Here is a 25232-nt window from a genome sequence, read left to right on the forward strand (position 1 = left end):
CACATAGACTCAAAATAAAGGGATGGAGGAATATTTACCAAGCAAATGGAAAGCAAAAAAAAGCAGGGGTTGCAATCCTAGTCTCTGATAAAACAGAGTTTAAACCAACAAAGATCAAAAGAGACAAAGAAGGGCATTACATAATGATAAACGGATCAATCCAACAAGAAGAGCTAACTGTCCTAAATATACGTGCACCCAATACAGGAGCACCCAGATTCATAAAGCAAGTTCTTAGAGACCTAGAAAAAGACTTAGGATCTCACACAATAATAATGGGAGACTTTAACACCACACTGTCAACATTAGACAGACCAACAAGACAGAAAATTAACAAAGATATCCAGGACTTGAACTCAGCTCTGGACCAAGCCGACCTAATAGACATCTACAGAACTCTCCACCTGAAATCAACAGAATATACATTCTTCTCAGCACCGCATCCGATTTATTCTAAAATTGACCACATAATTGGAAGTAAAACACTCCACAGCAAATACAAAAGAACAGAAATCATAAACAGTCTCTCAGACCACAGTGCAATCAAATTAGAACTCAGGATTAAGAAACTCACTCAAAACCACACAACTGCATGGAAAATGAACAGCCTGCTCCTGAATGACTACTGGGTAAATAACGAAATGAAGGCAGAATAAAGATGTTCTTTGAAACCAATGAGAACAAAGGACACAATGCACCAGAATCTCTGGGACACATTTAAGCACTGTGTAAAGGGAAATTTATAGCACTAAATGCCCACAAGAGAAAGCAGGAAAGATCTAAAATCGACACCCTAACATCACAATTAAAAGAACTAGAGAAGCAAACTCAAAAGCGAGCAGAAGGCAAAAAATAACTAAGATCAGAGCAGAACTGAAGGAGATAGAGACACGAAAAACCCTTTAAAAAAATCAGTGCATCTAGGAGCTGGTTTTTAGGAAAGGTCAGCCAAATAGACTGCTAGCAAGACTAATAAGAAAAGAGAGAAGAATCAAATAGACTCAATAAAAAATGATAAAGGGGATATCACCACTGATCCCACAGAAATACAAACTACCGTCAGAGAATAGTATAAACACCTCTACACAAACTAGAAAATCTAGAAGAAATGGATAAATTCTGGGACACATACACCATCCTAAGACTAAACCAGGAAGAAGTCAAATCCCTGAATAGACCAATACCAAGTTCTGAAATTGAGGCAATAATTAATAGCCTACCAACCAAAAAAAGTCCAGGACCAGACATATTCACAGCCAAATTCTACCAGAGGTACAAAGAGGATCTGGTACCATTCCTTCTGAAACTATCCCAAACAATAGAAAAAGAAGGAATCCTCCCTAATTCATTTTATGAGGACAGCATCATTCTGAAACCAAAACCTGGCAGAGACACAACCAAAAAAGAAAATTTCAGGCCAATATCCCTGATGAACCTCGATTCGAAAATGCTCAATAAAATACTGGCAAACCGAATCCAGCAGCACATCAAAAAGCTTATCCTCCACGATCAAGTTGGCTTCATCCCTGGGATGCAACCTATGCATATGCATATGCTGGTTCAACATATGCAAATCAATAAACATAATGCATCATATAAACAGAACCAATGACAAAAACCACATGATTATCTCAATAGATGCAGAAAAGACCTTTGATAAAATTCAACACCCCTTCATGCTAAAAACTCTCAATAAACTAGTTATTGATGGAACATATCTCAAAATAATAAGAGCTATTTATGACAAACCCACAGCCAATATCATAGGAAAAAACTGTAAGCATTCCCCCCTTTGAAAACGGGCACAAGACAGGGATGCCCTCTCTCACCACTCCTATTCAACATAGTGTTGGAAGTTCTGGCCAGGGCAATCAGGCAAGAGAAAGAAAAAAAAAAGGTATTCAATTAGGAAAAGAGGAAGTCAAATTGTCCTGTTTGCAGATGACATGATTGTATATTTAGAAAACCCCATCGTCTCAGCCCCAAATCTCCTTAAGCTGATAAGCAACTTCAGCAAAGTCTCAGGATACAAAATCAATGTGCAAAAATCACAAGCATTCCTATACACCAATAACAGACAAACAGAGAGCCAAGTCATGAGTGAAATCCCATTCACAATTGCTTCAAAGATAATAAAATACCTAGGAATCCAACTTAGAAGGGATGTGAAGGACCTCTTCAAGGAGAACTACAAACCACTGCTCAAGGAAATAAGAGAGGACACAAATGGAAAAATATTCCATGCTCATGGATAGGAAGAATCAATGTCATGAGAATGGCCATACTGCCCAAGATAATTTATAGACTCAGTGCTATCCCCATCAAGCTACCATTGACTTTCGTCACAGAATTGGAAAAAACTACTTCAAATTTCATACAGAATCAAAAAAGAGCCCTCACAGCCAAGACAATCCTAAGCAAAAAGAACAAAGCTGGAGACATCACGCTATCGGACTTCAAACTATAGTACAAGCCTACCGTAACAAAAACAGCATGGTACTGGTACCAAAACAGATACATAGACCAATGGAACAGAACAGAGGCCCCAGAAATACCACCACATATCTACCAGCATTTGATCTTTGACAAACCTGACAAAAACAAGCAATGGGGAAAGGATTCCCTATTTAATAAATGGTGTTGGGAAAACTGGCTAGCCATATGCAGAAAGCTGAAACTGGACCTCTTCCTTACACCTTATACAAAAATTAATTCAAGATGGATTAAAGACTTAAATGTTAGACCTAAAACCTTAAAAACCCTAGAAGAAAACCTAGGCAATACCATTCAGGACATAGGCATGGGCAAAGAATTTATAACTAAAACACCAAAAGCAATGGCAACAAAAGCCAAAATTGACAAATGGGATCTAATTAAAGCGCTTCTGCACAGCAAAAGGAACTATCATCAGAGTGAACAGGCAACCTAAAGAATGGGAGGAAATTTTTGCAATCTATCCATCTGACAAAGGGCTAATAATATCCAGAGTTAAACAAATTTACAAGAAAAATCAAACAACCCCATCAAAAAGTGGGCGAAGGATATGAATAGCCACTTCTCAAAAGAAGACATCTGTGCAGCCAACAAACATGAAAAAAAAGCTCATCATCACTGGTCATTAGAGAAATGCAAATCAAAACCACCATGAGATACCATCTCATGCCAGTTAGAATGGCAGTCATTAAAAAGTCAGGAAACAACAGATACTGGAGAGGATGTGGAGAACAGGAATGCTTTTACACTGTTGGTGGGAGTTTAATTAGTTCAACCATTGTGGAAGACAGTGTGGCAATCCCTCAAGGATCTAGAACTAGAAATACCATTTGACTCAACAATCCCATTACTGGGTATATATCCAAAGGATTATATATCATTCTACTATAAGAACTCATGCACAAATATGTTTATTGTGGCACCGTTCACAATAGCAAAGACTTGGAACCAACCCAAATGCCCATCAATGACAGACTGGATAAAGAAAATGTGGCACATATACACCATAGAATACTATGCAGCCATTATAAAAGAGTGAGTTCATGTCCTTTGCAGGGACATGGATGAACTAGAAACCATCATTCTCAGCAAACTAACACAAGAACAGAAAACCAAACACCACGTGTTCTCACTCATAAGTGGGAGGTGAACAACGAGAGCACATGGACATAGGGAGGGGAACATCACACACCAGGGCTTGTTGGTGCGTGGGCGGCTGGTTGAGGGATAGCCTTAGGAGAAATACCTAATGTAGATGACGGGTTGAAGGGTACAGCAAACCACCATGGCACGTGTATACCTATGTAACAAACCTGTACATTCTGCACATGTATCCCAGAACTTAAAGTATAATAAAACAAAAATCTATGTTTACATTATGTAATACTTTTCAGTTCAAGCAGTCAAATGTGAAATTAGATACACAAAATTTGAAGTGATTAATTTTAGCCTGTCTTAAGAAATGCCAAATAAATGGATGAAATGAATCTTGAAATTTTATAAGCTTATATAAACAAACATCCACATAGTTGGAAGACAAGTCTGAATGTAACCCCAAACCCACTAGGGATATGGCAGCTCAGTCATTTATAATTGTTGGACTTGACTCCTCTAAGCCACAGTTGCCTCTTCTATGTAATGGGGACACTATATTCTTCATCACACTGCTTCAAGGATTAAAATAAAATGAAGTCTCTGGAATGCTTGACTGACTTCTTGGCATACAGTTATTGTTCTTAGCACATAGTAGTAGCTATAGTTATTATTAGCCATTTCTCCCTGATCTCCAACAATGTATTTATTCAGTAGAAAGGATTTAATTAGCTGTTTTGCATTATCTCTACCAAAAATATCAAATTTAAAATATCCAAAATTTTGCTTTTCAATTAATATGGCACCACATGGTTAAGATTTTTGCATTTTTACAATGATTTGAAGGAACTTGATATAAAATAAAGTGCTAGTGCTATAATTATAAAACTCATACTAGATTTAGTTTAAAAAGCAAGAAATTTTCATTGTTTCTGACTCTGTTGTTAAGCTTATTTTGCTGGAATGGAAAGTATAACACAGAAGTGAACAAATTAACATACAAACATGTGGACCTATCTACATGTATATTTACATAGATACATGTTCAATAGTAGTACAGAGGGAGGGGGCAACTTAAAATCTTTGGTGATGATTCTCTGCTAACTTATCCCAATCAGCTTCAGTATCATATAATAATTGTAACATTGGAAACAGCAGGGGATTAGATTGTTTTTCTCCATGCCATTTGTCTGTTGTGTCTGAGAATAAAATAATCTTCCATTGTCTGCAGTGAAATTGCTTTATATTTCCCTGAAACCCCTAGGCTAGATTATTCATCCCCTTAAGAATCTGTGTGCAGTGTCTAACATGGAGAGGGTAGTGGTGGGTATATGCCCTATGGAGAAAGTAGTAGATGTCTGATAAAATAAGGTACCATATTGCTTTCCCTTTCTCTTCACATAAATCAGAGAGATAATAACTATCTTTCTCTGGATTCCAAAATTTCAGTGCAGCCAAGACAAATTTTGTTCTTCCTTTTTGCCATGTGTTTGAGGGAGTTTTAACTGGCAATCCTTGGTGTATATGGCCCAATGAACAGGCTGACTCCTTGATACTTGTATAAAATATTGCTCTTTCTGAAACTGAAATTGGAAATAAAAGTGTCCAAGTTTGAACAATCAAAGTCTGTCAATGAAGATTCACATCTGCCAAGTCTATTTCCCTTTTAACAAGTTAGAAGGGCTCTCTCGTCAAACCCTGGACCCGTGTGCATGCAATATACAGTCACATTTTTAGCACGGCACATTTGTTCTTTCCGCCAGCCATTTTATGAAGCTCAGCAACTTAATGCTGCACCACTTCTGAAATCCATATGGGAGAAATATTCTGGCAGCCCTCATTTCAGCAAGGCAGCAGGGGCCCTGTAATTTCTCACAAATGAAGGGAGTGAAGGAGTAGATCAACATAATAGAATATGTTATACTACCAGTTAAGGCATGTTGATTGGCTTGCAGTTGAAGCACTAGTCAGAACACTTTCCAGAATTACCATGTAGGTTGATAGAGACCTAGGGTTGAGCGCTTCTCCAACCAAGCAGCTCCACCAGTAGACATGCTGCGATACCCAGTATGGGTATTCAGGACTAGCATCCAGCTCACAATGCAGCAAACAGTACCTTTTTTCAAAAGCAATTCAAGAAAGCAACTTCTCAGAAGGTTGTCTGCAGTTGGAGTCATAAAAGAGGGTTTTTTGGCCAGGCAATGGTGGCTCACACCTGTAATCCCAGCACTTTAGGAGGCCAAGGTGGGCGGATCACGAGGTCATGAGACCACGAGACCAGCCTAGCCAACATGGTGAAACCCCGTCTCTACTAAAAACACAAAAAAATTAGCCAGGTATAGTGGCATGATCCTGTAGTCCCAGCTACTTGGGAGGCTGAGACAGGAGAATTGCTTGAACCCGGGAGGTGGAGGTTGCAGTAAGCTGAGATCATGCCACTGCACTCCAGCCTGGGTGACAGAGCAAGACTCTGTCTCAAAAAAAAAAAAAAAAAAAGGGATTTTTTTTTCCCCCCTCTTCTACATCAATTTCATGGTATCAGAAACTAAATTCTACTTTCCTCTGGCTAAAAACACCGCTCTGGCTGAGTGTGTTGGCTCATGACTGCAATCCCACAATTTTGGGAGGCCAAGGTGGGCAGATTGCTTGAGTCCAGGAGTTCAAGACCAGCCTGGGCAACATGACAAAACTCCCGTCTCTACCAAAATATACAAAAATTAGCCAGACGTGGTAGCATGAACCTGTAGTCCCAGCCCCTCGGGGAGCTGAGGTGGGAGGATCAGTTGAACCCTGAAGGTCAAGACTGCAGTGAGCTGGGATAGTGCCACTACACTTCAGCCCGGGTGACAGTGAAACCTTGTCTCAAATAAACATAAAAACACTGCTCTACATGTCTTAAAAGTGTGTATAGGTGTATAGGTCAGGTAGTAAACACACACATACACACACAATTACAAAAACCTTCAACCATTTGGCAGGAGGTAGCAGTTTGAAATGAAATGGATGCATCCATCCTTTTTTCATCCCTCTCACTCTCTCTCCTTGTTATTCCTTTTTCTTGCTCAGTCAGAACTGCAGGCTATTGACAGTTGCGGGTAGAGTAGAATAAACTGTTGGAAAGTGTGACCAGAGACAGTTCCCAGCTCCACCCCAGCCAGCTGTCCCCTCATTTCGGGGGAGGTTTGATAGCCACTTACTACGCTATGTTGGAGTAAGGTCAAAAGATGGCGACAGGTCGTGCCATGCTGGCCTCTAGGAGCCATTTCTGCAAAAACGAATCATGCTTGTTCAGGAATACAATTACAGCTGTTTGAAAATAAGCATGCATGTTGCTTAACGTCCACATAAAATTATGACTCTTTCCTGCAAGGTATTTTTGTAACTAGAGTTTTGGTTTTTGGAGTGGGGGTTGGGGGTGGTTAATATGTGGTTGAGTCCACAGGTGTGTCCATAACCCACAGAAGAGTACAGGGGAATGCTACATTTTTATCTTGCTTTCATAAACTTTTAGGGTTTTAAGATTTCTTCTTGAAAATCTTTTGGGTTCTTTTCTAGTAACCTATTTTTATTTTATACGACCCCTCTGATAAAATGTTTGCTACTTTTTGTTTAAAATTCACTACATTCTTTAGAGAAATGACAGATTCATTGACCATTTTATGCTATTGAATTCCCAACGTGAGCAAGCTATTTAGAAAGCCAGTGCTTTTTGGAGCTTTGCAAGAAACAGTCTTTTGTGCTTTCTTTTTTGTGGCTTTACTTATAGTTTTTAATCTGAAGTGTTTCATCTTTGCCAGATCAGCAAATAATCAGTGCTTTAGATTCTCTTAGAATGTATTTTGTTTCCTTTTCAACAAAGTAAAATGCAAGTGTTTAAATATATCTTACCACTCAATGCCAAACACAAAGGAAATGTAAATACATCGTTGGACTAATTCACATCTGGTAGGGAGTAATCGTTGGATGTGTGCTGCTTAATCATAATTTAAAAAAAAACAAGCTTTTAATTAAGCATCTGCACTGGGTCACACAGATGAAATTATAAAATGTGATTAAGAAGCCTTTCATTCTTTTGAGAAATAAGTGGCTACTCCAATATCTTAGTATCCTTCTGCCTATAGATAACAGTGTTGCAGTCACTGGCTACTTTTGTAGAAAATCAGAGAAGTTCAAGGTAAGCCCCAAGAGGCTTATCACTTACGTGTTTAACTGCACCACTGAAATTTCCCAGTGCCTTATATGAATTCAGTAGGACAGCTTTCCACATTTTCATCAGATGTAGGAACTCTTAAAGCTGCACCTTAGAAGTTGTCTTTTCTGACTTCTGCATTTTACGTGAAAAGTAGACCAAGAAAAGTTAAATACTTCGCCCAAGATCACACAGCTATTGAAACAATTTATACTAGAGCTTGTTTTGTGATGGTTATAAGTTGTGTGGGTTATAATGCCCTCTCACCTCCCACCTCAGCATTCTCCTAGCTCTCTTCCACGCAACTTATTTTGGAGGACTGCAGAAAATGGACCTAGCAACTGCAATGGATTCCCCGATTCCCCTGTTTGCAATTATCTGCTTCACTGCATCCCTCCAGTAACTTAGCTAATCAAAAGAATATTGCAGTTCATCTCTGAATTTTCACCTTCAAGAATTAAAGATATTTTACCCAGCATTCTGACCGATAATAAGCTGAGGGACACAAAAGAGTCCTCAAGTCAAAACACATCCTGGACTGCTTGAAATTCTTAGCATTTGTGTTGAAGTCTTGGATTCACTTCCTCAATCTAACCTAATTATCAATGTGACTTTAGAGAAGTTACTTCTTCTAGATTCAGTTTCCCATGTATCAAGTACAGATAACAATGGCTATCTTATATGGGTTTTGTAAGGATTAGGTAAGATGGAGTTTGTAAATGCCAGATAAATATTAAGTAGATTAAAGTGGTAGTCAATGCTGTTAGTGTGGTTAAATGGATTGAAGAATCAGGCTATCAGGAAGAGTAACACACAGGAAAAAGTAATTAACATTCAGCTAAAGGAGGCGGTCAGAAAGGTGGTTTAAAAGGTGGGGCTGGCCTTAAAGGGTAACGAGCAGCTTGTTAGTGGGGACAAAGCAAGAAGAGGAGAAACAAGAGCACAGAGACTGGAAAGAAAATATGGTATTGGGGGCATGACCTAAAGCTGGGGCCAACTGAAGCATAGAGTAGGTTGGAAAAAGCAGGAGACAATGAAAATGTGAACTGAGAGCCTCATATGTCATGCTAGAAAGTTTGGACTGAGCTCTGTCTGTCAGCAGGCACTAAAGGATGTTAAGTGAAAAGGGCATTAGAGTGTATGGTATGGGAGATGAGCTGACAGGGAAGCAGGTAGAAGGCAGTATCTAGTGCTTTGCAGCCACTGGATATGGAGAATATGAAGACTATTCACACCCTCCTGATTCTTGAGCCAATCCCGACCGGAAGTGGAGATTTAGCAATGTCTTATGTATTCCTACAGGTCAAAATGGGGTGAGACTTGAGAACCCCGTTACCCCACAAGCTCACTTGGTCATGCCATATGTTGGGCTTCTATTTGCTATTTCCCTAGTTGTTCCCTCTATGACATCAGGAAGCCCAGCTAAGAGACTATTGCAGAAGTTCATACAATAGATGGTAAGAATCTCATCTCGGGTAGTGGTAATAGAAAAAAGAAAGCAAGGAATCAGTTGAAAAGCTGTCTAAATCCCATTACTGGGTATATATCCAAAAGAAAATAAATCGTTCTGCCAAAAAGACACATGCACTCGTATGTTCACTGCAGTGCTATTCACAATAGCAAAGGCATGGAATCAATCTAGGTGCCTATCAATGGTGGATTGGATAAAGAAAATGTGGTACATATATGCCATGGAATACTACACAGACATAAAAAAATGCTCTTTACAGCAACATGAATGCAGCTGGAGATTGTAACCCTAACTGAGTTAACACAAGAACAGAAAACCAAATATTACATGTTCTCACTTATAAGTGGGAGCTAAATGCCAGATATTCATGGACATAAAGATGGCAACGATAGACACTGGAGACTACTAGACAGGGGAGGGAGAGACGGGAGTAAGGACTGAAAAAACCTCCCTATTGGGCACTATGCTTACTACCTGGGTGATGGGATCAGTCATACTCCAAACCTCAGCCTCGCGCAGTATATCCATGTAACAAACCTACACATGTATCCTCTGAATCTGAAATTTAAAAGTTGAAATTTTAAAAAATAAAAGTTATCCGAGAGCTAGAATGTAAGGGCCTTTGTCTTAGAATTTTAAAGTGAAGATACTTTCAAGATCATCTGGTTCAACCCTCTCTTTTTATAACATGATGCCTGGCTCATAGTAGTTGAATACGTGTAAGTCTTTGCTGAACAAATTAATGAATAAGTGAGGAATAAGACCTAGGAAGTGTTGATACCACTAGTTATTGGCATACCTGGCATAACAACATAAACCCCCTGACTTCTAAGTCAGTGCTCTGAGAGCCTCATATGTCATGCTAGAAAGTTTGGACTGAACTCTGTCTCTATGAGCGGGCACTAAAGGATGTTAAAAGGACAACAGAGTGTATGGTATGGAAGATGAGTTGACAGCAAAGCAGATAGAAGGCAATATCTAGTGCTTTGCAGCCATTAAGCCACATTTGGGCTCATAATATATAGAAAATTATTGGAAAAGATGTTGTCTGAGCCTTATTTTTATTCACAGTGTCATTTATAAAGTAGCACATAAGAATAAACACAGATGCTTCTAATGAAGGAATTTTATATCATCTGTTACACCTTTCACGCCTAAGTATCTGTTTTTGCATTTCTATTAATATGTAATTTGATGGATATGTATAATAATGCTACCTGCAAGACTGATGTGTAAAGTCAGTAGAACCATGGTAAGATCCAGAACCTCCAAAACTGAATTCTTCTACAACTGATGGCTGTTTTTATAACTGTCACTCTAAGGAGACCATCTGGGAATTTTTAGAAACTGCTTCAAATTATTTTAAAGGAGACCCAACTTCAACTCTGCTGGTATGACATACCACAGTGTTTCACTTTGGGGAATAAACTGTGTCGAGAGCAATTATTTTCCATTTAACTGATGTGGTGAGTAGCACACCCCCAAAAGTACATGTCAGAATTTATTATGTTTGTGGGGGTTGAGTAGACTCAGAATAGATGTACAATATTATAATAAAATTATGTATTATGATTTAAAACACAAATTAATATAAGCTGCAGAAAATAAAGCTCAGTCAAATCTTATTAACCGAGAGGAAACTTTAAAAATAATTCTTTTTAATGTAGAGTGCATGTAATTGGCAGGATGGGAGTTGTCAGGTTTTTTTATTTTTCTTTTATCAAAAATCTGGATAACTTGGCAAAAACAGAAGTTAGAAACACTAAACTGAAGGCAGTACATTTAGCTATGAAATCTTTTCTGGTTTCCTCTGACTAAATCTTTCCATCCTTTATTCAGTGAGAATCTATCCTAAATACCTGAAGAATTCCCAACAGAGTAATGATGCTCTGTAGATAGTGTAGAGGAATCTTGGAACGGGTAGAACTCCCACAGAGGAACAAAGTCTGAGATGCATTTGCAAGCCTCAGACATGAGATAGGAGCAATGTCAGGAGGAGTGATGGAAGATACCTTTGAAGAGGTGAGGAAGGAAATGAATTGGTAGGCATGAATCCATACATAGAAAGGAAGTGCTCTTGAGGGTGAAGGGATAGCAGAATTTAACTAGAGGCAAGTAACAAGTTGTAAGTTGTGAGTAGTAAAGGTACCAGCTTCACAAGAATAACTTATTTGGTGGTGAAGACAAAGATAAGTTGGAAAGACTTAAACAGTTGATCAAGAGATCAAGTAGTTTGAGCTTAATAGAGTAGACTGTAAGATGAGAATTGACTAGGAAGTAAATTATTCTAGTCTGGTCCAAGGTTGTGTTTAAGGAAGGCAGACAGGGAGTGGTAAATGAGAGATGTTGAAAAGGAAGATTCTGTAGGCCACAGTGACTCAAAGAATGTGGGGGTAGAGGAAAGAGGTATAAAAATAACTCTAATTAAAGCAATGCTTTATGTAGAGTGCCCTATTTTATCCAAAATGATGAGGTATCCTATTCTGTATTTTGATTCCCATGACTAAGAAAGAAAAAATTATCTTAGAACATTTTTTCATACAGGACAGCAGTTTTAAAGCTCCTGCTTCATCAAACTCACTCTACCTCACTTGCACTTTGAAATTCCATAATTGGCAATCAGGTTGGTGTAAGACCAGACCTGTGGGACACCTGACTCATCACTCACACTCAATCTGACCAAGAGGCCTGAGGTCAATAGCCCTAGAACTAACCTAAATATGGCCTGAAGTGAATGACCATTTAGGAAACAAAGTAAACTTTCCAGCAATATAGTAATGAAAGTATGTGCTTAGCTTTCAAAAGAAATGCATCTTCTTATTTTTATGGAGAAAAAATTTGATAAAATTATAAGTATTTTCACAAGGATGATCTCATTTTCACAGTAGCTCTGCAAAAGAGGAAATGGAGGAGATATTTTTATTCCCATTTTATAAAAGAAGAAATTGAGAGATGGGGAGATCAAGTGACTCTTCCAATTCTCCCTCTTAAGTAGGCCAACAGGTTAGAGCCAGAGCCAGTCTTCCTGATGACGTCCCTTTCTGTGCTCTTAAACCCAATCTGTCTGAGGATTTGGCATGGCACTGTCAGATGACATATACCAGGTGTCTTATATTTTTACTTCAATACATGTAAATGACAGTCATACAGCACAGTCTATTAATATTCTACCCAATAAGTTCTATCTGAACCAGCAAATGTTTGCTGACATCCCCATCTATAAGAGTTTTGGGCATAACTTATTATCTAGACATCTATATATTTTTTTAAAGTGGGCAATTGAGTACTGTCAAGTTGTTATATAGTTTTATCCTGTGATAACTGACCACTCATCTTTTACATTCAGAAATCTTCAATGTATCTTCATAAAGATATTGTTGCAGCGTTCTTTATCCTTGCCTGATGACTTGAAAAATTACTGTGAGCAGAAAATATCCATAAATTGTAAAAGGCAGTCTTACTAAGAAACACAAATAGTTCTCACTCTGTTTCTAAATAGCAAGATCACATTAAAACCCAAAAATAGATAAGATTAATCACTACAGTTCAAACAACTACTCTTTAGACCTGGCAGGGGACCTTGAGAGCTTTCAACATAACCCTTAGTTCTTTTTTCCTGTGAAATTCTGGCAGAGCAGAGGGAAGGAGAGAGAGTGCTTGGGGACTGGGGAGTCTGTTAACAGTGATTAAAGTTAGGGAGAGCCTTAGAGGAAGTGGCATTTGTTACCTTTCTGACTTTTACTTGGCCATTCAGAAACCCATTGTTTCCACAATCATACTCAAGTCATCCTTGACTGTAACTGTGGTGGGAATATCTTGGTAGAACTGTCCTGATTTTATAGAAGAATATAACAAAGGACAAAGAGTAATTACTGAAATAGCAATCATCTTTTGCATAAAAATTTACAGCTTAGAAACCCTTTCACCTGTATGATCTCATTTGTTATTTCCCATGGAACAATAAGTTGCTATTACTATTGTTCATCATTACTTCTAAGGAATCTGAGTCACAGAGGATTGAAGCCAGTTTGGGAAAGTTATACAGCTGATAAGTGATGAAACTAGAACTCAGACCAAAGTCTTTTGACCTCATATCCCATGTGATCTCTACTATACCCTGCAGCCTCCTAAATCTAAGGAGAATGTTGGAGCAAGAATGAAAGTAGACATAAAAAATAGTCAATGAGTTAAAAAAAACTCACTGAATAGGAAATTGAGGAAATGAGGCATACCCAAGAGAAAATCCAAAAGGCCAATAAACATGAAAAGAGGCTCACCCTCACTGGCAGTCTGGGAAATGCAAATCAAAACTATGATCACACCCATTAGATTAGTAAAAATTAAGTCTGAGAATACCAAGTACTGTGTCAGATGTAAAGCAATGAAAATTTCAACACACTACCGATGGGAGTGTAAATCAATATGGCCTCTTTTGTCAGCCATTTGCCACTATCTAACAAAGATGAAGATGCACATGGTCTGTGCCAGCATGTGTTTCATAGCAGAGTTATTTTCAATAGCCACAAATTTGTCATAACTCCAGTGTCCATTAACAAAAGAATGGATGAATGTTATTAAGTAGTAATATAGCCATTGATAAATACTATATTCCAATGAAAACTAATCAACTAGAGGCACAAGTATCAAAATAGATAAATATCACAAACACATTTTAAGAAAAGTTACAGAATATTAAAATATATACCATTTACAAAAGGCTTAAAATATGTAAAATACTTTCCAGGGATTATTATTATTTAGGGATTAGATACTATTGAGAGATATTGTTTTTACGGACACCTAGATATGATATAAACTATAAAGGTATATGTAAATATACAAACCTCAAATAGGACAATGGTTACCCTGGAAAGTTCTGTAAAGGAGTGCAAGTTGGGGGAGACATGCTAGCCAAGGCGGATTCAACTAATATGAGCAATGTTCCAATCATTAAGTTGGATGTTAGTATACAAGTATTTGTTGTTCTTTCAACCTTTTAAATGTGGAAAATATAACATTAAAACTAAAAGAAACAGGAGGAGAGAAAAATAGTCTATCTGAATCAGACACTTCTCTGGGACACTGAGATGAATGGAATCAATTAAAAATGATGCCCAAAGCATCCCCAGCTGCCACAGTCCGATGAAGAATTATAATAACAGTGAGGGAATGTCCACTCCAATTCAGTTCTGAGCCGTGGACCCACGTTCCAGCCACCACATCAGTACCCCCTCTGATAGACATTATGGAAAAGTGAAGTTCCATCTGATCAATCACATAGGTTGTGACATTTTCTAGAGGCAGACCTAACCTAGATCCCTGAAAATGTCTGCTTGGCCTTTCTGTCAATTTGGGAAGAGGGACTGTTAATTAAGACAATGCTGTTAATCATTTTATTCATTTTATGTTATACACCTAGAAAAGACCAGAAACGTAGTCAACTCTAAAAGTTCAACTCTGTTTTTCATTTTTAATGTTTGCAACCTTGCTGGGCAAGGATGTCTCAGAATGAAATCCCTAGCCATTTGTACCTCCCATTCCAGAATTATTCTGATAAACTGATGTCTGTTGAGCTGCTTATTTGACAATCTGTGAAAACATGTCTTTTCATCCCTAATATACTCCTCAGCATAGTCAGGCACAATCTCAGTTTGCAAGTTCAATTTTCAAGTATTATGGTTTGTGAAGATAAAAATACCAATCCATGATAAAATAGTTCTCCAAAAATAAAATTGTTATTCATACATAATTGAAATTTTTAAACAACATTTATCTCAAACAGCCATGATTTTCTGCATTTTAAGCAGGAAAAAAAATATTTCTCTGAATATATTTTATAATGGGTAATTTGCATTCAGAGCATTTCTAATCATAAAGTTGGCCTCTAACCAGTAGACCTCTAAAAATCTGTGATAGTTCACTGGGGAGAAAGGACAAGTGCCTTTATTGAAAATGATCCACAGAAATATTAGTTTATCTAAGATCAGAGGATGAACTGTGGCAGCTTTCTGTTTGAAACCAAGGGTCCCAAATCTCCTCCATCCTATTTTAACAACAATCATATTAATAATAGTCCACATTTATTGAGCACTGTGTGTCATACACTATGCCAAGTACTTTTCCTACATTATGTCATTTCATTCTCACAACTTTACAAATGAGGAACTGTGGCTCAAAGCAGGTAACTTGGTCAATATCATGTATCTGTTAAATAGTAGAGCCAAGATGTCAACCCAGCTCCCTAATCCCAAAACCTGCACTCTTGACCTTTGCTCGCATATACATGGAAGCTTTGCAATTACCTGCTATAGATGGAAAAAAATAAATGGGCAAATATTTTTCTGTTCCATAAAAAAGAAAAAAGGCAATTGACTTATTCAACTTATACAAAAAAAATAATATGCTAGGGCTTTCTTTTTCGTCTAAAACTCATGACCACTACTTCTCAATAGTTTGAAAATTACATTAACTGAATTGCACTAAAGATGGAAAATAAGATGAAAAAGAAGCATAGAGAATGTGCTTCTTCAAGGTACACATTCCTCTAACCTTTTCTTTCAGAGCGTTTGTTTCTGAATATGAAGTTGTTTCTGAACTTCAAGAATAACCAAATAGCTTTTTTTCAGCACTTGATCATTGTATTTGTTGGCAGTCCTGTTGTAACCCTGAGTCACCCACAGTGATTTTAAGTATTATTCTAATTGATTTTCTCACTGCTTACTAAGAAACAACACTTCTCACTAGTCTCATAAATAATTCCATTTCTCTATGTCAACGTTAATTGAACTTACCTCATGTTGTCAATCTCTTTTTTTCTTACAGGTGATGTCATTGTCTATATTAATGAAGTTTGTGTCCTTGGACACACTCATGCAGATGTTGTCAAACTTTTCCAGTCTGTTCCTATTGGTCAGAGTGTCAACCTGGTGTTGTGTCGTGGCTACCCTTTGCCCTTTGATCCTGAAGACCCTGCTAACAGCATGGTGCCACCCCTTGCAATAATGGAGAGGCCACCTCCAGTGATGGTCAATGGAAGACACAACTATGAAACATATTTGGAGTACATTTCTCGGACCTCACAGTCAGTTCCAGATATAACAGATCGGCCGCCTCATACTTTGCACTCTATGCCAGCTGATGGTCAGCTAGACGGCACGTATCCACCGCCCGTCCATGATGACAATGTGTCTATGGCTTCATCTGGGGCCACCCAAGCTGAACTTATGACCTTAACCATTGTGAAAGGTGCCCAGGGCTTCGGCTTCACTATTGCTGACAGTCCTACAGGACAGCGGGTGAAACAAATACTTGACATTCAGGGATGCCCTGGCCTGTGTGAAGGCGACCTCATTGTTGAGATCAACCAGCAGAATGTACAGAACCTGAGCCATACAGAAGTAGTGGATATACTTAAGGACTGTCCCATTGGAAGTGAAACTTCTTTGATTATCCATCGAGGAGGTAAGACAAACACTGGCTCAGCAATAAAATATGTGGGTAAAATAGTAGGATCATTTAATAATATTGTTAAAATGGAGATTTCCTTGGAGTTGAATGAACTTATACTTTAAAAAATAAAGCTTAAAGAGTAAGAGAGAAAAACATGAATTAAAGGAAGCTTTGTTTTTGAATTCTGAGAATACATCTTTTTCTATTTTGTATTAAACACAATAATAATAGTTCTTTCAGTCTTACAGACATATTGATAGAAAGTTGGAGGGTAAAGATTAAATCCCCAACTATGAATGTATTTTGTTTCAAAAGTTCATTCATGTATCGGTCATGGAGAACTCAAACTGGTTTCCCATTGATTTAATTAAGAAACTTGCTTTTACGATGGAAGCAATGCTTTGAATCTTGCTTAGGTTTCCAGGCTAGCAGGTGGAAGCTGGTTCAACCCCTACTAAGCCCAAGCACAGTCTTGACAATACTCAGAAGGACCATGAACTGTGAGAGCTGTGGGAGCTGTGCTGTTGTAGAAAAATCTTTTCTCACAGTTTGGAATGATGCTGTTCAGGACACTTCTGCTACTACAGGGACTGCTCTAGCAACAATTACCCACAGTGCCTCCCATGATCTGGGAAGAAAGTTACAGAACAGGGTGAGGGCTGAAGTTCTGCGCTGAGTGTCCTGGGCAAAGTATGGAAATAGGAACAGTGCCAAGTGTGGTAGAAGCTCTGACCCTGAATGTTTCTTCCCCTCTATCTTTTCTGTGGGGAAGGGAATGGGGTAAAGCACAGGGCCCCTTCTCCACACCTCTGCTGCTTTGCTCTGGATGACCAGTGAACCTGGAGAGAGAAGGGAGGGAAGGGGCCATATATAAAGAGGATACCATCTCGAAAAAAGAGTGTAAAGGAAAAGGATCAGGCTAAGCCCTGGTTTTCCCACTTGCCAATTTGTGGACTTAGGACACTGAAAGTCAATGAGCCTCAGCCGTGTTATCTGTTACAATGGGATAATACTACTACCTAACCCAATGGTAATGTTGTAGCCCAACATCTGCTCACTAAATGTCTGGCGAGTCTAAAGACCAAAGCTTCAGCATGGATGGGTCAGAAGGAACAGGACAATGAGGAACTCGTGCATGAAGGACACACGTGTGACAAACATGTGGTTGCCTATTCAAAGCATTGAAAACAGCCTGAAACTCTGTCAGTTTGAAATGCAAGTGAAGGCAGTCAAAGCTGAAAGAAAGAAGCACCTTTTATGATTTATTTGGCCCTGTCTGCAGGTGTTTTTCCTTCAAGGAAGTATTACATTGTTGATTCCTTGTTTGGAAACGGACAGCAAACACCAGGCATTTGTGAGCAGCACTCTACAAAGTCTTAGGTCCTGTACTAAAAGGGAAATTCATAAGATAGCAAAACAATCTTAAATTTGACCTTCTCAAGGCGTTGTTACAAAATAGCACTTGAATTCTCATAATTAAATATTGGCAGGGTATTTTAATTTCTTGCATTGCTTAAGATTAAAATAAACACTGCATTGCTTAAGATTAAAATAAACACTGCTAATTAAATAGCCATATCTTCATAGTGTCCAGTTGAAAATCAAATATTTGGACCAAGTTCTTGATATTAAATGGTATCACAAACTCACTGTGCAGTATCCACTGTATGATTCATAGAAACAAATTTGGATGCATTTTTTATATACAGCTTCTTCTAAAAGCATGACATAGCAGAAAAAAGGTACTTTGAAATCCCTAATTTACATTATGGTAATTTGTACTTTTCTGAAAACATTTATTGTGTGCCTGCTATCAGCTTGGCTACCCTATTCTCAGTTTTCCTTTGCCCCCCATTTACTCCACAAGTCATCAAAGTGGTCTTTGCATTTGGTTTGTGTTTGGGGATGAGGGAATTGGTTTTTGTTTTTTGCCTAGCATAGCAAAATGCAGAATGCTGTGATGCTTAAAGTACTTCTAGTCGAAAACCTCTTGAGTTTACCCTGATTCCCACAATTTGTACTCATCTCTCTGAAATTAATAGGAACTAGCACCATGCTTATGTGGTGAAGTTCACTTTATCTTATTATGGGCTACTCAGAAGTGCCTGTGACCTCATTGAGATAAGCAGACTCAAGAGCTGAGTTGCAGGCCTGGGTTCTTATATCAGGACCATGGGTGGTCGGCTGTTTTTAATTATTTACTAGAGTTTTTAATTTATAAACTAATAATGTACATGGTTTAACTTTTTTAAAGCAAATAATGTCAACAAGTATAAAATGAAAGTAATTTTCTGTCCTATTCCAGACTTTCAGTCCTTTCTCCCAGAGGCAAATATATTGTTTGTATGTGTAATCACAGAAAGTTTATGGTCTACTACCACACGTATGAATATATATAGTATGTTTAATATAGATGGGATAAATGCAAGTTACTTTAAAATACCTTGGTTATTTGGTACTTGTTTTACATACACCATGTGATATAATTTACATACCACAACACTCACCAATGTAAGTGTATGCTCAGTAAGTTGCTAAAATGATAAGTTGTGCAACAATCATCATAATCCTTAGAAAATCCATCATCCCGAAATCTCCCAAACCCCGGGTAACCACTAATATGCCTTCTGAATAGTTTTGTCTTTCTATAATTTTTTCATAAATGGAATCACACAGTATATAATATTTTACTTAGCTTAATGCTGGTGAGAGTTACCTATGTCGGTGAGGTTTAAGTGGTTTGTTTCTTTTATGGCTGCATAGTATTCCATTGTACAGATACACTCCATTTTCCTGTCCATTCATTAGTGTATGGACATTTGAGTTGTTTTCAGTTTTTGACATTTATGAATCATGTTGTTACAAACATTTGGATACACGTGTTTGTGTTGCTTATGTTTTCATTTTTCTTGGGTAGACACCTAGGAGTGGTATTGCTCAGCTGTAAAAAGAATATATATTTAAATTGTTAAGAAATAGAATGTTTTCCAAAATGGCTGTTGTACAAGGTTTCCAATTTCTGCCCATTATTGCCCACATTTGGTATAATCAGTCTTTTTTATTATAGCTATTCTGATGAGCATGTAGTGACACCTTTATGTGGTTTTAATTTACATTTCTCTAATCCTTTTACATGTTTACCATGTTTTCGTGTGTTTATTAGCATTCATATATCTTCGGTAGCATGTTTATTCAAATAATTTGCCTATATTGTGCTGTCCTTTTAAGTTATAAAAGTTCTTCCTTTGTAAGCTATGTGATTTGCAGGTATTTTCTGTCTGTAGCTTGTCTTTTCATTTTCTTCTTCTTATTATTATTATTATTATTATACTTTAAGTTTTAGGGTACATGTGCACAATGTGCAGGTTAGTTACATATGTACACATGAGCCATGCTGGTGTGCTGCACCCATTAACTCGTCATTTAGCATTAGGTATATCTCCTAATGCTATCCGTCCCCCCTCCTCCCATCCCACAACAGTCCCCAGAGTGTGATGTTCCCCTTCCTGTGTCCATGTGTTCTCATTGTTCAATTCCCATCTATGAGTGAGAACATGCGGTGTTTGGTTTTTTGTCTTCGCGATAGTTTACTGAGAATGATGATTTCCAATTTCATCCATGTCCCTACAAAGTACATGAACTCATCATCTTTTATGGCTGCATAGTAGTCCATGGTGTATATATGCCACATTTTCTTAATCCAGTCTATCATTGTTGGACATTTGGGTTGGTTCCAAGTCTTTGCTATTGTGAATAGTGCCACAATAAACATACGTGTGCATGTGTCTTTATAGAAGCATGATTTATAGCCCTTTGAGTATATACCCAGTAATGGGATGGCTGGGTCAAATGGTATTTCTAGTTCTAGATCCCTGAGGAATCGCCACACTGACTTCCACAATGGTTGAACTAGTTTACAGTCCCACCAACAGTGTAAAAGTGTTCCTATTTCTCCACATCCTCTCCAGCACCTGTTGTTTCCTGACTTTTTAATGATTGCCATTCTAACTGGTGTGAGATGGTATCTCATTGCAGTTTTGATTTGCACTAAATGCCCACAAGAGAAAGCAGGAAAGATCCAAAATTGACACCCTAACATCACAATTAAAAGAACTAGAAAAGCAAGAGCAAACACATTCAAAACCTAGCAGAAGGCAAGAAATAACTGAAATCAGAGCAGAACTGAAGGAAACAGAGACACAATAAACCCTTCAAAAAATTAATGAATCCAGGAGCTGGTTTTTTGAAAGGATCAACAAAATTGATAGACCGCTAGCAAGACTAATAAAGAAAAAAAGAGAGAAGAATCAAATAGATGCAATAAAAAATGATAAATAGGATATCACCACTGATCCCACAGAAATACAAACTACCATCAGAGAATACTACAAACACCTCTACGCAAATATAAACTAGAAAATCTAGAAGAAATGGATAAATTCCTCTACACATACACTCTCCCAAGACTAAACCAGGAAGAAGTTGAATCTCTGAATAGACCAATAACAGGATCTGAAATTGTGGCAATAATCAATAGCTTACCAACCAAAAAGAGTCCAGGACCAGATGGATTCACAGCCGAATTCTACCAGAGGTACAAGGAGGAACTGGTACCTTTCCTTCTGAAACTATTCCAATCAATAGAAAAAGAGGGAATCCTCCCTAACTCATTTTATGAGGCCAGCATCATCCTGATACCAAAGCCGGGCAGAGACAAACCAAAAAAGAGAATTTTAGACCAATATCCTTGATGAACATTGATGCAAAAATCCTCAATAAAATACTGGCAAACCGAATGCAGCAGCACATCAAAAAGCTTATCCACCATGATCAAGTGGGCTTCATCCCTGGGATGCAAGGCTGGTTCAATATACACAAATCAATAAATGTAATCCAGCATATAAACAGAACCAAAGACAAAAACCACATGATTATCTCAATAGATGCAGAAAAGGCCTGTGACAAAATTCAACAGCCCTTCATGCTAAAAACTCTCAATAAATTAGGTATTGATGGGACATATCTCAAAATAATAAGAGCTATCTATGACAAACCCACAGCCAATATCATACTGAATGGGCAAAAACTGGAAGCATTCCCTTTGAAAACTGGCACAAGACAGGGATGCCCTCTCTCACCACTCCTATTCAACATAGTGTTGGAAGTTCTGGCCAGGGCAATTAGGCAGGAGAAGGAAATAAAGGGTATTCGATTAGGAAAAGAGGAAGTCAAATTGTCTCTGTTTGCAGACCACATGATTGTATATCTAGAAAACCCCATTGTCTCAGCCCAAAATCTCCTTAAGCTGATAAGCAACTTCAGCAAAGTCTCAGGATACAAAATCAATGTACAAAAAATCACAGGCATTCTTATACACCAATAACAGACAAACAGAGAGCCAAATCATGAGTGAACTCCCATTCACAATTGCTTCAAAGAGAATAAAATACCTAGGAATCCAACTTACAAGGGATGTGAAGGACCTCTTCAAGGAGAACTACAAACCACTGCTCAATGAAATAAAAGGGGATACAAACAAATGGAAGAACATTCCATGCTCATGGGTAGGAAGAATCAATATCATGAAAATGGCCATACTGCCAAAGGTAATTTATAGATTCAATGCCATCCCCATCAAGATACCAATGACTTTCTTCACAGAATTGGAAAAAACTACTTTAAAGTTCATATGGAACCAAAAAATTGCCCACATCGCCAAGTCAATCCTAAGCCAAAAGAACAAAGCTGGAGGCATCACGCTACCTGACTTCAAACTATACTACAAGGCTACAATAACCAAAACAGCATGGTACTGGTACCAAAACAGAGATATAGATCAATGGAACAGAACAGAGCCCTCAGAAATAACACCACATATCTACAACTATCTGATCTTTGACAAACCTGAGAAAAACAAGCAATGGGGAAAGGATTCCCTATTTAATAAATGGTGCTGGGAAAACTGGCTAGCCATATGTAGAAAGCTGAAACTGGATCCCTTCCTTACACCTTATACAAAAATCAATTCAAGATGGATTAAAGACTTAAATGTTATACCTAAAACCATAAACACGCTAAAGAAAACCTAGGCATTACCATTCAGGACATAGGCATGGGCAAGGACTTCATGTCTAAAACACCAAAAGCAATGGCAACAAAAGCCAAAATTGACAAATGGGATCTAATTAAACTAAAGAGGTTCTGCACAGCAAAAGAAACTACCATCAGAGTGAACAGGCAACCTACAAAATGGGAGAAAATTTTCGCAACCTACTCATCTGACAAAGGGCTAATATCCAGAATCTACAATGAACTCAAACAAATTTACGAGAAAAAAAACAAACAACCCCATCAAAAAGTGGGCAAAGGACATGAACAGACACTTCTCAAAAGAAGACATTTATGTGGCCAAAAAACACATGAAAAAATGCTCACCATCACTGGCCATCAGAGAAATGCAAGTCTTTTCATTTTCTTAGTGGTGGCTTTGAAGCACCCAAGTGTTTAATTCTGTTAAAATCCAATTTATCAAATTTTTCTTTTTTTTTTTTTTGAGACAGAGTCTCGCTCTGTTGCCCAGGCTGGAGTACAGTGGCATGATCTCGGCTCACTGCAACCTCTGCCTCACGGGTTCAAGTGATTCTCCTGCCTCAGCCTCCTGAGTAGCTGGGATTACAGGCATGTGCCATCACATCCGGCTAATTTTTTGTATTTTTGGTAGAGACAGGGTTTCACTGTGTTAGCCAGGATGGTCTCAATATCCTGACCTTGTGATCCACCCACCTCGGCCTCCCAAAGTGCTGCGATTACAGGCGTGAGCCACCATGCCTGGCCCAAGTTTTTTTTTTTCTTATGTGGCTCATTCTTTTGGTATATCTAAGAAATCTAAGAAATCTAAGAAATCTTTGCCTGACCCGAGATTTCTTGTGTTTTCTTCTAAAAGTTGTATACCTTTAGCTCTTTTATTTAGATCTGTAAAATTTTAAGATAATTTTTGTGTATACTGTGAATTAAGGGCCTAACTTCATTTTTTTTTTTTTTTGCTTATGTATATCCAATCATTCTAGCACCATCTGTTGAAAAAGCTAATTTTTTTATTGAATTCCCTTGACACTTTTGTCAAAAATGAATTAGCATAAATGTGGAGGTTTATTTCTAGATGCCCTATTCTGTTCCATTGATCTGTTTGTCTGTTCTTGTGCTACTACCATGCTCTCTAGGTTACTTTAGTTTTCTGTTAAGTCTTGAAACCAGAGAGTGTTAGTCCTCCAACTTTTTCTCCTTTTTCAAAATAATTTGGCTATTCTAGGTCCTTTGCATTTCCATAGACATTCTAGGATTGCATTGTTCTTTTTTTTTTTTTTTTAAGAGACAGGGTCTCACTCTGTTGTCTAAGCTACAGTACAGTGGTGCAGTCATAGCTCACTGCAGCCTCAAACTTCTGGGCTCAAGTGATCCTTCACCTCAGGCTCTCCAGTAGGTAGGACTACAGGCACATGCCACTGTACCTGGCTTTTTAAATTTTCTTTTAGTGATGAAGTCTCACTGTGTTTCCCAGGGGTGTCTAGAGCTCCTGGACTCATGCAATCTTCCTGCCTCTACCTCCCAAAGAGTTGGGATTACAGGAATGAGTCATTGTTTCTGGCCTAGGATTGCCTTTTTAATTATTTTGTTACATAAAAGGCCTGCTGAGATTTGGGTGTTACATTGCATCTATAGAGCTATTTGTGGAAAATTGCCAACATTGAACCTTTTAATTCATAAAGATAGTATATCTCTTCACTTATTTGGATCTTTAATTTCTCTCAGCAATAGTTTGCAGTTTTCAACGTACAGATCTTGTACTTTTGTTCAATTTATTTCTAGCTATTTTATTCTTGTTGATGTTATTGTCAATGGAATTGTTTTATGTCTTTTCAGGTTGTTTATTGCTAATATATAGAAATGCATTTATTTTTCATTTTTGATTTTGTACAGTGCAATTTTATTAACTGACTTTTTAAGTCTGGAGGCTTTTTGTAGACTCCATAATATATTCTATGTAGTTATTATACCATCTGGTAATAAAGACAGTTTTACTTCTTCCTTTCCAATTTGTATGCCTTTGACTTCTTTTCCTTGCCTTATTACACCAGCTTGAACTTCCCAGAATAATATTGAGTGCAAGAGAGGTGAGCAGACATCCTTACCTTGTTACCAATTTTAGAAACTGTTAGTCTTGCATCATTACATCTGATTTTAGGACAGGATTTTTGTATGTCCTTTATCAGGTTGAGAAAGTTGTCTTCTATTCTTGGTTTGCTGGAAATTTAAATAATCAATGGGTCTTGGTTTTTATCAAATGTTTTTGCTGCAGCTATTGGGATGACCTGGTAGTTTTTGTCCTTTATTAATATGGTATATTACATAACATGATTTTTAGTTATTGAACTAATTTAACGTTCCTGGGATAACAACCCTTCTTGATCATGGTATATAACTCTTTTTGTATGTTGCTGAATTTCATTTGCTCATATTTTGTTAAGGATTTTGTAACCT

The 25232-nt window shown here is 37.8% G+C and overlaps 1 protein-coding gene across 9 annotated transcripts in view; it reads left to right on the forward strand.

Moving 5' to 3' along the window:
* Positions 1–25232, forward strand: part of MAGI2 (membrane associated guanylate kinase, WW and PDZ domain containing 2) — a 1490397-nt gene that overhangs the window by 1228458 nt on the left and 236707 nt on the right. For 8 of the 9 annotated variants that reach the window (XM_054559585.2, XM_054559586.2, XM_063726096.1 and 5 more), the window contains one exon: positions 16068–16706. The exons of the other annotated variant lie outside the window; for it this stretch is intronic. In XM_054559585.2, coding sequence (XP_054415560.1) covers positions 16068–16706 — 639 coding nt within the window. The remainder of the gene's footprint in view (positions 1–16067; positions 16707–25232) is intronic. 9 annotated transcript variants of the gene reach the window in all.

This window comes from Pongo abelii, chromosome 6 (genome assembly GCF_028885655.2).
Source record: "Pongo abelii isolate AG06213 chromosome 6, NHGRI_mPonAbe1-v2.0_pri, whole genome shotgun sequence".
Lineage (NCBI taxonomy): Eukaryota > Metazoa > Chordata > Mammalia > Primates > Hominidae > Pongo > Pongo abelii.